This window comes from Elgaria multicarinata, chromosome 5 (genome assembly GCF_023053635.1).
Source record: "Elgaria multicarinata webbii isolate HBS135686 ecotype San Diego chromosome 5, rElgMul1.1.pri, whole genome shotgun sequence".
In the NCBI taxonomy this organism is placed as follows: Eukaryota; Metazoa; Chordata; class Lepidosauria; order Squamata; family Anguidae; genus Elgaria; species Elgaria multicarinata.
Genome location: NC_086175.1, coordinates 136,318,535 through 136,334,147, shown reverse-complemented (window position 1 = coordinate 136,334,147; position 15,613 = coordinate 136,318,535). Strand labels below are relative to the sequence as shown.

The following is a 15,613-nucleotide window of genomic DNA, read 5'->3' as shown; positions in this document are numbered from 1 at the left end:
TGCATTGTAAGACAACTGCGGCGATTTCCCCCACAGTTGGTCTGCCTCCAACAAATCCTCTTAAGTTATTCCCATGAGGGCTTTTCAGTCCAGCTAACTCAGAGATGAACAATTTGTGGCCTTCCAGATTCTTTGGCATGCAATTCCCACCAGCCCTAGTCAGCATTGCCAATGGTGAGGAAGGATGGGAGCTGTCAGCCAAAGCATTTGAAGAGCCACAGGTTGCCCACCTCTGGGCTAGATGGATTGCCCAAAGCCTCATGACGTTGATAAGGGGTCCAGGAGAAAGGTTTGACCAATTCCGTCAGACGTGGACCACGCAGGAACCCCACGCAGCCCAAGAGCGGATTCTGCGATGCATTGAGGGCCTTGGACAGAGCAAGGCATGGAAGATGGATAACCTGAAGGTGCATGGCACGGGGCTGCTATGGAAGCCAACTGCTGAACTACTAGGCAAGAAAACTGTCTTGGAACCCAAGTGCTCCAAACCCTTTGGAGGAAGTGTGGGTCACAAGTGTGGATCACAAGTGTATATATGGGATGGGAATGAGCATGAAGAGAGATGCAATCAGGAGTCAACCAGGTTCCCTGTGACAAATGTAGCACCAGCCTCTGCCAAGTACTAGGAGTGACCCTAACTTCTGAAGTTGAAGAGGTGGGCAGGGATCATGGCAATCCCCAGTCCACCCCAGCACCCACATTAGGATGAAGGCTGGGGCTTCTCTGGCAGCTTTACTCCCAACTGTCTCGGTTGCACAGGGGGCCTCTTTGTTTGTTACATTTATAACCCGCCTTTCCTCCAAGGTGCCCAAGGTGACGCACATGGCCTTCCCCCTCTCCATTTTATCCCCACAACAACCCTGACTGGCCCAAAGTGAACTTCATGGCCGATCTTCATGGCTTCACAGGGCCAGAGCAGGAAGGTCCAGTGGGGAGAAGGGCTTACATGGGCACAGTGGTGCCCAATCTGACATCCTCATCTTGAGGCTTGCAGGGAGAAGGGGACAGTCAATTACAATTTCTGACCTTGCTAGCAAGACCAGCCAAAAACTATAGAGCTTGGGATGGGATGTGCTTTAAGGTGGATTCCCGCGTTGAGCAGGGGGTTGGACTCGGTGGCCTTATAGGCCCCTTCTGACTGTACTGTTCTATGATTCTATGATGCACATACTTTAGGCAAGCTTGTCCATCACACTACATTGCAGCGCAAATTTATTTCAACTCTCTTCTTTGAGCAAGAGTTGGCTTTGGAGTTAAACAACGTGCACCGTCCTGCACTCCAGCCCCCACTTCCACTGTGTTCTGGAAAATAAAGCTGTGATTGTACAAAAGGATAATTAGTTTGTGAAAGTACAAAGTCTACAGCTCTGATCCAGAATGCCCCCCCCTTTTTTTTTTGCTTCCCTGCAGCAATTCAGAAACAACATGTAGTATCTCAAAGGGGTCTAGAGTATGTTGAAATGTGCTCTTTAAAAGTTGGGGTCTTAGTCCTACAGCAAGGCAAGGAAAAGGCCGTGGGGAGAGACAAGCTGGGGAGAACAGCTGCTGCCAGGTCTTCCTGCTCATAGAATCATAGAATAGCAGAGTTGGAAGGGGCCTACAAGGCCATCGAGTCCAACCCCCTGCTCAATGCAGGAATCCACCCTAAAGCATCCCTGACAGATGGTTGTCCAGCTGCCTCTTGAAGGGGTCTAGTGTGGGAGAGCCCACCACCTCCATAGGTAACTGATTTCATTGTCGTACTCCTCTAACAATCAGGAAGTTTTTCCTGATATCCAGCTGGAATCTGGCTTCCTTTAACTTGAGCCCGTTATTCCGTGTCCTGCACTCTGGGAGGATCAAAAGCAATGGTCAACAGAAGGTACCTAATGAATTTCTAATAGACACCAAATACATTTTGAGTGAGGGGCTGTTCTTCAGAAGTAACCATTCAAAGTGAGGCTTGCTACCTTTATGGATTTCCTAACGTGTCACATAGAAATCTTCCAGTAAGAGCTGTTAGGTGCCAAAGAGACTTTAAGAGCTCCCACTGGGTTACAGAGCAGAGCATTTAACAATGTCTCACAATTTCAGAGGTTTTCCTTGAGCTACCATATCAGAGAGACACAGGCGGGTGACGGCAAGGCATTTTAGCCACTGACAATCCCACCGAACTCCAACTTGGTCTGCTACACAGTGTGGAAGGGTAAACACAGGATTAAAAATTCCACCACTTCACCATTACAAGGTTATCTGAGCTCCCCATAAAATCAAAGGGGGAATTAAAAAAAAGACCACTTACCTGTGACACATAAATAAGCTATTATGTACCGTTTCTCAAGGCCATCTCTATAACTCTGAATTGCACCATAGATGGGAGGTAGAATGAAAATCAGGTTACTAACAGTGTTCCCTGCAAGAAAGAAGCCAAAGCAAAAAGGGATTAGTAATGACTAACAAGCAAATTTTACATGATTTAAAATTGACTAAGCAAAACAAGACTTTGAAAATTCTGAGAGGAAAGCAATTGAAGTTATTCCAAGCTTTACTTTTCAAATAATTAGCCAATATGTAAGAATTCAAAACTATTAATTACTCATCTGTTTTGGTTGTCTAACATAGCAGCAGATAAGTAGCTCCAGGTTAACTTTCATGACATAATATTTGCTCTTAAAGTAAAGGAAGGAATTGGCCCTCCCAATGATTAAAGATGAAACTCATGTAGGTGGTTTTTTAAAAGGATAAAGCAGTTTCATGGATATCGGTCTCTCAGTGACTACTAATAATGACAGCCAAAAACACAGCCTTCCATATTCAGTGACAGACAGACTTCCCGGGGGAGGTAACAGGACCTACCATTGCCACCTTTCTGTGAAATTAATTAGGATCCAGAAATAGATTTTGCTTGGGACAGAACCCTGAACTCGACCAAGAAATTCTTACAAGAACGTAAGAACATAAGAAGAGCCCTGCTGGATCAGACCAAGGGTCCGTCTAGTCCAGCACTCTGTTCACACAGCGGCCAACCAGCTGTCGGCCAGGGATGAACAAGCAGGACATGGTGCAACAGCAACTTCTCACCCATGTTCGCCGGCAACTGGTGCACATAGGCTAACTGCCTTGAATACTGGGGATAGCACACAACCATCAGGGCTAGTAGCCATTGATAGCCTTTGCCTCCAGGAATTTATCCAACCCCCTTTTAAAGCCAACCAAATTGGTGGCCATCACTACATCTTGTGGCAGTAAGTTCTATAATTTAACTCTGCACTGTGTGAAAAAGTCCTTCCTTTTATTTGCCCTGAATCTGCCATCAGTCAGCTTCATGGGATGACCCCATTGGGTTCTAGTATTTTGAGAGAGGGAGAAAAAGGTCTCCCTGTCCACATTCTCCACACCATACATAATTTTGTACACCTCTATCATGTCTCCCCTTAGCCTCCTTTCCCCCCCACATCTTAGCCTCTGTTTTTTCTAAGGTTTTTAAAGACAACAGTAACTAAAATTGCTGGGTGAAATGTCCAGTTCCAAGCCAAACTTTTAAGCTTACAAGACACTTGTTTTTTCCCCCAGTTGTGATAAACATTTTTTTCATATGAACACACTATGGCCACATAACCTCTGTGGCAAACATTTCCACCCTGTCTTAATTACTAGGGGTGTGTGGAGGTGGGAGGATAAAGGCATTCTGGAACTGTTTGGAGGGAGTAAAATCAAGTCTAAATCTTTAATAGCTTACATGACATTCCACAAGGAGGTTTTAAGAGGAAGGAAAGCTCTTTCTCCATGTGTTAGCAGAAATCCATCACACCAGGCATGTATCAAAGGAAAGCTTTATGGCAACAGTAATTATTTGACTAAGCAATGAACTCTATTGTATAGGGAACTGTAGAACGTGCAAATCCCCAGCACAAAGAGGTGCCTACCAGTTTTCCATTGCTAGACAGGCTGCATCCCAGGAAGATGCCTCCATTAAGAGCCAAAAATTGCCATGATTCATGCTACCATAAAACCTTGAACCCTCCCTAGTAAATTTTCAGGCCCAAGAACACAGTCCGACAATAGCCACACAAGTGGTTTCTCATCATAAAAATGCCATTCTCCCTCAACACCGGAAAAAAGACCAAGCTATGGCCACATTGTTCCTGGAGGAAAACTTACCCAAGAAAACAATGTTATCAGATATCTACTATTAAAGGCAGAGAGGCATGGCAAACAAAACCCGCTTGCTGCAGCTTAGCTGAAACTGAAAAATTACATTGAGAGGATTGCAGTAGCTACAGAAGGGAGAGATCCTGCCCATGACTAACTACCATTGCTCAAACTTCCCTATAAAGTCGAATACCTCACCTCCCTTCAGCTACTAATGATGCCGAGTGTGTTGCTGCTTTTAAGATGTGGTGGACAAAAATATTAACTGCACATCAACACATGTTAAAATACAGGGAAAGGCAACATTGGCATGAAAAGGGCAACTACACATGGCAATGCAGAAGCATGACTGCATTTGACAGTGGTGGCCAGGAGTGCATTTGCACAGTTAAAGCTAGTGCGTCAACTGCACCCGTTCCTTGAGATGTCGGACTTGGCCACGGTGACACATGCCTTAGTTACATCCCGTTTGGATTACTGTAATGTGCTCTACGTGGGGCTGCCTTTGAAGACTGTTCGGAAACTTCAGCTGGTTCAAAGAGCTGCAGCCTTCCTATCTCTCCTCTCTCATCTCACACTATTGCCCCGCTCGTGCTCTTCGCTCCTCTGATGCCATGTTTCTCGCCTGCCCAAGGGTCTCTACTTCCCTTGCTCGGCTTCGTCCATTTTCTTCTGCTGCCCCTTATGACTGGAACGCTCTTCCAGAACATTTGAGAACTACAAGTTCAACCACAGCTTTTAAAGCTCAGCTAAAAACTTTTCTTTTTCCTAAAGCTTTTAAAACTTGACTTTGTTCTGACTTTATACTGTTAGTTTTACCCTACCCAGTGCCTGTTTACCCTACCCTGTGCCTGTTTGCATTCTCTTCCTCTCCTTATTGTTTTATTATGATTTTATTAGAATGTAAGCCTATGCGGCAGGGTCTTGCTATTTACTGTTTTACTCTGTACAGCACCATGTACATTGATGGTGCTATATAAATAAATAATAATAATAATAACAGCCAGATGGTAGACCGGGGCTGGTTACAGGGAGCATACAACGCCCCTGTTAAAACAGCTTCACTGGCTTCCAGTCTGTTTCCAGGCACAATTCAAAGTGCTGGTTATCACCTATAAAGTCCCATACGGCTCAGGTCCAGGTTATCTGAAAGGCCGTATTCTCCCATATGTAGAGCGACCATATGAAAAGGAGGACAGGGTTCCTGTATCTTTAACAGTTGTATTGAAAAAGGAATTTCAGCAGGTGTCATTATATATATGGGGAACCTGTTGAAATTTCCTCTTCATCGCAACAGTTAAAGCTGCAGGTGCCCTGCCTTCTTTTAAAACTGGTCAGTCTAGTATAGCTCCTGCAGCTTTAACTGTTGTGATTAAGAGGAAATTTCACCAGGTTCTCCATATATACAAATGACACCTGAGGAAATGCCCTTTTCTATGCAACTGTTAAAGATACAGGAGCCCTGTCCCCCTTTTCATAGGGTCACCCTACCCATATGAGCCTGCCCGTGCTCTGAGGTCTTCTGGGGAGGCCTTTCTCTTCGCCCCACCAACATCCCAGGCACGCTGATGGGTACACGGGAGGGGGCCTTCTCGGTGGCTGCTCCAAGGCTCTGGAACTCCCTTCCCAGGGAGGCCAAGCTGGCTCCCTCTGTGCTACACTTTCGGAGGCAGGCAAAAACATTTTTGTTTCAGCAGGCTTCTGGAGCTGCTCTGGACCTGCGTTAATTATTATTATTATTATTATTATTATTATTATTATTTATTTATTTATATAGCACCATCAATGTACATGGTGCTGTACAGAGTAAAACAGTAAATAGCAAGACCCTGCCGCATAGGCTTACAATCTAATAAAATCATAGTAAAACAATAAGGAGGGGAAGAGAATGCAAACAGGTACAGGGAAGGGTAAGCAGGCACAGGGTAGGGAAAAACTAACAGTAGAAAGTAACAGTAGAAGTCTGCACAACATCAAGTTTAAAAGCTTTAGGAAAAAGAAAAGTTTTTAGCTGAGCTTTAAAAGCTGTGGTTGAACTTGTAGTTCTCAAATGTTCTGGAAGAGCGTTCCAGGCGTAAGGGGCAGCAGACGAAAATGGACGAAGCCGAGCAAGGGAAGTAGAGGCCCTTGGGCAGGCGAGAAACATGGCATCAGAGGAGCGAAGAGCACAAGCGGGGCAATAGTGTGATCCAATAATGTATTGGATCCCTCCGCCCCCCTCTGTCTTTTAATCTGTTACTGTTCTTAAAGTTAACATGTTTTTAATTTTACTGTAGGTTTAATTCTATTTTAACTTTTGTAAATTTATATTTATATGTTTTAATTGTACATGTTTTAATCTTGTAAACTGCCTTGAGTCCCAGTTCTGGGGAAGAGGCAGGATATTAATAATAATAATAATAATAATAATAATAATAATGCTCAGCTTTTAAGGTTACGGCAGCTTTCCCAACCTGCTGCATTCTAGATGTGTCAGAGTACAATTCCCATCACCCTATCTGCCAACATGCTGTATGGGGCTGATAGCAGCTGTAACCTAACCCAACACACCAGGTTGGGGAAGGCTGGTTTAAGGCCTAGTTCTGGGTATCTACAAAGCCTTTAGTGCATGTATAGCCTGGGTTTTGGTCCACAACAGAGAATTCTGACATGCACCTCATCTTAGGCCCTTTCTACACCTAAGGGTTATCCCGGGAAAATGGCAGGATAATCCCTGCCTGCTCCTGGGGTCCCCTGTGTGTGACTTGGATGCGCACAGGAACGATCCGGGGTGGTCCTGGGGGTGGGGTGGGGTGGAAGGCAGGTGTAGAAAGGGCCTTAGTGAACTAGAAGGATGACACCCGCCACGAGCCCTTCCACTCTTCTCTCAGACACCACCCCTGCATCTGCACAGGGAACCTGACCGCTCCCCTCAGCTCCATGTGGAATTGGCTTGACTTATTCTGATCCGCAATTTAGACCCAGTTGCACTTCCAATGACATAAACAAGAGCACAAATGTGTGTGTTGTGTTGTGTGTGTGTGTGTGTGTTATGCCCTTAAAGGTAGCTTTAAGATAATTGTAAGCAAAATTAAATTAATAAATGAAATGGGCTCTGAACACCTCCTCCGGCAGTCCACGCGCCTCTGATTCCTAGTCTGGCAGAGGTTGTGACAGCAACAGCCACATCCTCCCCTTGTGCCTGCAGGAACACAACCCTGGCTGCAACTCAGGGTCAAATGACATGATATGTGCACTTAAAGTGCAGTGTATAGCTATGACTGGGTTCGGACGATCAAAGCATGGGGAGCGACCACTGTGGATGCTGCCCCTGCCGCGTACGCCTGCCATTTGAATTATTCTTTGCTCTGGAGCACAGGTTGGCAAGTCGTCTGAACTCGGCCCACAGCATGAAGGGGGGGTTGGTACCCACCCCTACAGCCTATGATGTGCAGTAGACGCTGGAGGGTGGGTATGTTCCTTCCCCCTGCTGCATGATGGGTTCAGTCTTCCTGACTGTTAGAGCAGTACGACAATGGAATCAGTGACCTAGGGAGGTTGTGGGCTCTCCCACACTAGAGGCCTTCAAGAGGCAGCTGGACAGCCATCTGTCAGGGATGCTTTAGGGTGGATTCCTGCATTGAGCAGGGGGTTGGACTCGATGGCCTTGTAGGCCCCTTCCAGCTCTGCTATTCTATGATTCTATAAAACACACCAACCCGTGCTGCAGCACAGGGAATAATGCAAATAGCGGTCTTAAAATCTCCACTGGCTGCCAATTAGTTTCTGGGCGAAGTATAAAGTGTTGGTTATTATCTCTAAAGCCCTACATGGTTTGGGTCCAGGCTACCTGCGGGACTGCCTTCTCCCGTACAATCTGCCCTGCACACTCAGGTCCTCTGGGGAGAATCTACTTCAGTCAGCAAAGACTAGGCTGACAACCATTACCCAGAGGACCTTCTCTTCTGCTGCTCCCAGACTGGAATAGCCTGCCGGAGGAGACTCGTCAGCTTGACAGTCTTTTAGCATTCAAGAAAGCTATCAAGACTGATCTCTTCCGGCAGGCCTATCCAGTGGAATTTTAGGATACTTTTAGTATGTTTTAACAGTGTATACTATGTTTTTAATCAGTATTTTATGTATTTTATGCTTGCTGTTGTTCCCTGCCTCGATCCAATAATAGAATCATAGAATAGTAGAGCTGGAAGGGGCCTACAAGGCCATCGAGTCCAACCCCCTGCTCAATGCAGGAATCCACCCTAAAGCATTCCTGACAGATGGTTGTCCAGCTGCCTCTTGAAGGCCTCTAGTGTGGGAGAGCCCACAACCGCCCTAGGTAACTGATTCCATTGTCGTACTGCTCTAACAGTCAGGAAGTTTTTCCTGATGTCCAGCTGGAATCTGGCTTCCTTTAACTTGAGCCCGTTATTCCGTGTCCTGCACTCTGGGAGGATCGAGAAAAGATCCTGGCCCTCCTCTGTGTGACAACCTTTTAAGTATTTGAAGAGTGCTATCATGTCTCCCCTCAATCTTCTCTTCTCCAGGCTAAACGGAGAGGCAGGTAAGAATTATTATTATTATTAATAATAATAATAATAATATTATTATGCGTGGGGTGGGAGCAGCAGCATGTTGGTTGTTTCTCTTGCCGCTACTGTCTGAACTCACCCTATGTCTTTGTCCTGGTTTCAGGTGTGTCTGTGTGTGGTGGTGGCCGGGGGGGGGGGGGCGGATGATTTGTATTACAAAGGCAGTGTGTGTGATAAAGGGAGATTTAACTCTTCATGCAAAGCAGAAATGTCACCCACTGTACATGTGGCAAAAGAACTTTTTAAAAAAATCACACTAATGCCAATGTCAACTCCCCCCCCCCAAAGATCCTAGTTACATGGGGGAGATTTCTGTGTTGCACATGGCCGGGGGGCGGAGAGTGAAATCTCCTCACAAAGTGCAACTGCCTTTAGAATAGCCCCCTATACACACTTCTGCATCATCATGCAAACATGCTATTTCAACAGTAAAATCAGGATTTCCATAGTCATTTGAGTAACTGACTTGCTTTTTAAGCCATTTACTGCCATGCAGGGTACATAAAATACACTCAGAAGTTGTGCATAAATGAAAAAAAAATGTTGTAACATAAATGTGTCACGTATTTAAACACCAAATGTGTCACAGACCTTGAGACAATGAGAGGGATGGGGAAAGAGAGAGAGAGACAGAGACAGAGAGAGAGAGAGAGAGAAACAGCTTAACTGAGTTTCCAAAACAAACAAACCCAGAGCTAATTTTGGAACTGAAACTGACAGAATAAGTGTCCCAGTTAGAAATGAATACTATTACGCAAGAGGGAATTAAAATTGTCACATGTTATGTTGCAGGACCCCAGAGTCTATGCTTAAGGGAAATAACAACTACACAAACTATCATCCAGGTCTTTTGGTAGGACACCCATAAAGGAAAGTTTGGGCTATGTTCAAATGTATGCAAAAATATGTAGCTTATCAGAGTCATTTCATTATAAATAGGGTCTTATACAGGAGCCATGCTTTCTCAAGGACTTTTAACTCCATTTTTCCCATCACATTCCTTCCAATAGTATAAAAAGAAAGAAAGAAAGAAAGAAAGAAAGAAAGAAAGAAAGAAAGAAAAGTCAGTGCAATTCTAACCAGCAGGGCACAGGGCCGTTGCCCCCAATCAAGATTTTTTCAACTGTTATGGTGTTCTGAAATGGTGTGAGATGTTTTAAACCAAAGATGGGCAACTGTGTCCTTCCAGATGCTTTGGCCAACAACTCCCATCATCTCTCACCACTGGATGATAAGGGCTAGTAAAGGCTGTTGGGAGTTGCAGGCCAAAACATCTGGAGAGCCACAAGTTGCACATGACTGCTTTTTTTTGCTTTTTTTTTTTGCTGGCCTCAGCACATGGCAACACATAGCATAGGCAGATAACTTGGGTGGACCTTGTTTAGAAGGCAAGACAAGGCCTTTCTTAATTACAAATGAAGAAGTGAATTCAATGAAATGAAATCCAAACTGGCATACCAACCCATGCAAATAGTCCAGTCACTCCACACAAGTATGCCAAAAATGTTTTCAACAGAGAAAAACCGACAGGGAATACTCCACAAACCGATTGCGGTTCAAGCAGTAAGCCAAGGATCGCTATCCGATTGATCTCCGGCACACTTGTGGTCCTGCCAGATTAGAGCCTTTGAGAGCCGCTCAAAGTTGCTCTTGAGCAATTAGATAGATGCAGAACTGTAAACAGCACTTTACTGCAATCTCGCATTGCTCCATCCCCACAATGAAGGCAAAAGTTCAACTCTCCAGATGTTTTGGCCAACAACTCCCATCATCCCTCACCAGTGGATGATAAGGGCTAGTAAAGGCCGTTGGGAGTTGCAGGCCAGAACATCTGGAGGGCCACGAGTTGCACATAAACGTTTTAACCTTTTACACATATTTGGCATTTGTTAAGAAAGTCTGGGCGGGGGGGATTCTATTTTCAATAGAATCAGAAAAAAAATGCTCCCTCCTTTTTTTAATTACTCTCACCCTCTACAACCCCCAAAGGCCAGAATTCTATAAAACTTTCAGAGATCGTAGTGCTTCCAAGTTAGCAGAGCTCTTGATTCATTAGCAGTTGTGCCACACCGCTAAGGCCTTGTGCTGGAGTTGGAGGAGGCTGCTTGCTTAGGCACAAACCTGAACAAGGCAGCTCTGCCATGCAACTGACGCCATTCTGGAGACACGACAACATTCGTTATTAAGGCAAAACGCAGAATCATAGAATAGCAGAGTTGGAAGGGGCCTATAAGGCCATCGAGTCCAACCCCCTGCTCAATGCAGGAATCCACCCTAAAGCATCCCTGACAGAGGGTTGTCCAGCTGCCTCTTAGAATCATAGAATCATAGAATAGCAGAGTTGGAAGGGGCCTCTAAGGCCATCGAGTCCAACGCCCTGCTCAATGCAGGAATCCACCCTAAAGCATCCCTGACAGATGGTTGTCCAGCTGCCTCTTGAAGGCCTCTAGTGTGGGAGAGCCCACAACCTCCCTAGGTAACTGGCTCCATATAGAAATCAGTTGCGCACATAGAAATCCATACAGAACATGGTTATTATTGGGTGGTAAAATCAGGAATATAACCTAAAAATGCAGTCTTATCTCGAAAAAACTTTGGAAAAATTACACTCATGTTTGGATCGGACAAAAAAAGTCAGTCTACTTGAGGATTTAGTCTGTAAGAATAGTTAGCCAGAAGCATTACATTAAGAACATAAGAAGAGCCCTGAACATCAGACCGAGGGTCCATCTAGTCCAGCACTCTGTTCACACAGGGGCCAACCAGCCATCGGCCAGGGACCAACACAGCAGGACATGGTGCAACAGCACCCTCCCGCCCATGTTCCCCAGCAACTGGTGCACACAGGCTTGAATACTGGAGGTAGCACACAACCATTCCAAAACCCATTTATAAATAGCTCTTGTAGCTTTCTGTAAAGACGAATTAATTCTGCCAACAGTATAGGAGGTGCTGAAGCCCTCGTCACTGATGGCCCGCCTCCGCTGCTACTCCTGCGCCCGCCTATTTTGTCACACAAGCAGCCTCTACAAGGAAGCTCCACTGACCTTTCTCCTTCCGGGAACGAGTATTTCTCCCATTTCCAGGATTCCTCTATGAAGTGCTATATCTCCCTTGTGGTGGGTCCCATGTGCGCAACAGATTCGGCAGAACCCGCCAATTGCGGAAGGGAACTGATGGGGTGGAAGGGAATTGACGGCATAATCACTCCACCAGATTCTGCCCGTAGATGCCAAAAGGCGCTGTACTTAAATATATTGCCACCCACTACTAGATGGCAGGTGATGTTTAAGCCGCAGTACTGAAAATGGTAAAAAATCGTTGTCCTATCCTATTAACAGATCTAAAGTATACATTCCACTATCAACCGAATTCCTCCACACACAAAAAGGCTGTCTCGATTTTCAAATCAGGACTCTCTCATACAGTTAATTTAGCTTGGGAATATGGATCAAACTGCAGCTGATGAGAGATTGACATGCCACGTTTCTTTAGTCACTGAAATTGCAAGTGAAGCTATTCCTTGCTTGCTAATGTGCCTAGATACTAATGACATCTACCCAAAATGACGTGTCAAATCAGCTGACTCCAACACAATTATTATTATTATTATTATTATTATTATTTATTTATTTATTTATTTATTTATTTATATAGCACCATTAATGTAGATGTAATGTACAATTCATGAAGAAGTATTAAAGGGAAAAAAAAGATATCTTCTAATAATTGGTTACAAGGTAAGAAATAAACCTGATGATATAAACTAAAATCTGGAAAATTCAATCCTCCCTAATCCCTACAAGGCCATCGAGTCTAACCCCCTGCTCAGTGCAGGAATCTACCCTAAATCACCCCTGACAGATGGCTGTCCAGCTGCCTCTTGAAGGCCTCTAGTGTGGGAGAGCCCACAATCTCCTTAGGTAACTGATTCCATTGTCGTACTGCTCTAACAGTCAGGAAGTTTTTCCTGATGTCCAGCCGGAATCTGGCTTCCCTTAACTTGAGCCCATTATTCTGTGTCCTGTACTCTGGGAGGATTGAATGGCAAGTACATCCTTTTAAGCAAAAACCAGGGAGGAGAAACCTGCCACTCTGCCTCCAATAAACATTCAAAATTATGCAAAGACTTCTTGAAAATATGTTTGAGGAATATAAATAAATAAGTCCAAAACGTCTGGTCAGCAGCAGGCTGTGGAACACTGGTATAGACTTTAAAACAGTGTCACTGTTCAGCCTCAAGTCTCACACAATTTTTTGTTGTTGGCCTCAGCATATAATAATAATATTAATAATAATAATAATTTATTTCTTACCCGCCTCTCCGCTTGGATCGAGGCGGAGAACAACAGTGAATATAAAACACATTAAAAACTGATTAAAAACATAGCATACATCAATAAAACATCCTTAAAACATCTATGGCAACGATAGCATAGGCACAAGGAAAACTTGGGTGGACCTTGTTTAGCTGGCAAAACAAGGCTCTTCTTCAGATAATTACAAATGAAGAACTGAACGCAATGAACTGAAATCCAAGTTGGCATACCAACCCATGCAAATACTGCAGTCATTCCACACCTGTATATCAAAAATGTTTTCAACAGGAAATACTCCACAAATCGACTGTGGTTCAAGCAGTAAGTCAAGGATTGTTATCTGATTGATCTCCGGCACATTTCGGTCCTGCCAGATTAGAGCCTTTGAGAGCTGCAGAGGTGTTGCGCTTGAGCAATTAGTTAGATGCAGAATTATATTTTATTTATTTATTTATTACATTTATAAATAAATAAATGTAAATGTAAAAATAAATACATTTATAAATAAATAAATTTTATTACATTTATAAATAAATAAATTTACATAGCCGAAGCTCTCTGGGCAGTTTACAAAAGTTAAAATAGGTGAACATTAAAAAGCATAAACAGCACATTAGTTAGATGCAGAATTGTAAACCACACTTTACTATTATTATTATTATTATTATTATTATTATTATTATTATTTATTTATATAGCACCATCGATGTACATGGTGCTGTACAGATAACACAGTAAATAGCAAGACCCTGCCGCATAGGCTTACAATCTAATAAAGTTGTAGTAAACAATAAGGAGGGAAAGAGAATGCAAACAGGCACAGGGAAGTGTAAACAGGCACCGGGAAGGGTGAAGCTAACAGCACTGCAATCTTGCACTGCTCCATCCCCACAATGAAGGCAAAGGTGTGCAGGCAGTACTGGGTAGGGATTGGCCACCTTCCAGCCAGAATTCCAGTATGTTTACTCGCCCCATTCAGTGGGACTTTCTTCTTGGAAACTGCTTAAAATTGCAGGCCTTCTGTCATCAAACGTTTAGCCTTTGATGTGGCTTAAAGGGGCTCTGGCCAAATTGTTGAAATAAAGCTACCCAGCTCTTTAATTCCTCCTCCTGGCCCCCTTTCTTTCCCCAATGCACAGCTGAAGAATCAGCCCACTATAGACTTTCATTGTGGAATTAATTGCCCTGCCTTATTCATGGAATTTTTCAGGGGCCCCAGACAACGCTGTCCTCAATTTTTCACCTCTCCCTTGTTTACCCACTGCTCCTTCCATCTCTTCTTACCAGAAAAAAAGATTTCCATTAAGGAGGAAGAGACGGACAATGCCTTTTGATTGGGGATGCTAGGAAGTCCTCAATCTGGAAGCATTCTTGCAGTGGTTCCCAAAGTGGGTGGTACCGCCCCCTTGGGGGCGATGGGATTGCATAGGGGGGTGTTAAGAGGCAAGGGGCTACAAGGGGCGTTAAGAGGCAAAGGGGCGGCAGGGGGGCACTCGAGGTGGTCTTTTCCGAGAAGAACTTCTCCAGAAGGTCTTAAAACCCAGGGACATTTTTATGGGAGAAGGTCATTTGGTCCCAAGCCATATAGGGGAAGAATCCACACATGTATTAATACCATTTAAGAAGGGTCCTTTTAATGGTGAATTGCTATCCTGCACTATGGAGAGTGGTTCAGAAGCTCCTGGTTGTATTTCCAACATCATATTTGGTGGAGTGTGGTTTTAGTGTGGTCTGCTTACTTCTCTCCAAGCAAAGAAATCGACTCCAGATTACTAAATGTAGTGATTTAAGACTCATGTTAAGTGACTTTAAACCAGACATTGAGAAACTGGTATCACTTCATCAAGCCCATCCATCACATTAAGAATGTACAGAATAGTGAGGTACTCTACCCTGGTTACTAAATGGGATATCTAATATTCTTGCTAAATGACTATCAGACTTTGAAAATATGATATCACTGGATCAAGTTCCTCAATTATGTTTAACTGAATGAACTAAAAAAATGTAATTGGATTTTGAATAAATATTCAATTAATTGTTATTGTTTGAATTTTATTATTATTATTTTCCTTAGTGGGTTGTTGAAAACCGCTATTCTGAATAATGATTTTTATAGGGTAGGGTGGGGCGCTGGGCATGAGTTTGTGGAACCAAGGGGGCGGTGACCTGAAAAAGTTTGGGAACCACTGGACTAGAACAACCAGGACACTTCTGGTTTCTGTGCAGAAGGCGAACTCAGTCCGGGGCTCCATTTTCCCCAGCTAGAATTTTATCCTAGCAGAGCACACGTCCTTTCTCCTGGTCTTTTTCTTGTGCGGGTGCCTTGAGAACATTCTGTTGAGTTTAGGTGGCTTTAAAAGGGGGATTAGACAAATATGTAGAGGAGATTCGGCCAATCAACCCCTACAAGTCTGTAAACTGCCCAGAGAGCTTCGGCTATGGGGCGGTATATAAATATAATAAAATAAATAAATAAATACAAGTCGAGATGTATTTATTTATAAAATCATGGATGATGGGTGAGGTGCCGGATGACTGGAGGAGGGCTAACGTTGTCCCTATCTTCAAAAAGGGCAAAAATGAGGAACCTGG

The 15,613-nt window shown here is 44.0% G+C and overlaps 1 protein-coding gene across 2 annotated transcripts in view; it reads right to left on the bottom strand.

Annotated features, from left to right (window-relative positions):
• ACER3 (alkaline ceramidase 3) overlaps positions 1-15,613 on the bottom strand; it is a 74,364-nt gene that overhangs the window by 42,531 nt on the left and 16,220 nt on the right. For both annotated transcript variants that reach the window (XM_063127289.1, XM_063127290.1), the window contains exon 2: positions 2,282-2,392. In XM_063127289.1, coding sequence (XP_062983359.1) covers positions 2,282-2,392 — 111 coding nt within the window. The remainder of the gene's footprint in view (positions 1-2,281; positions 2,393-15,613) is intronic.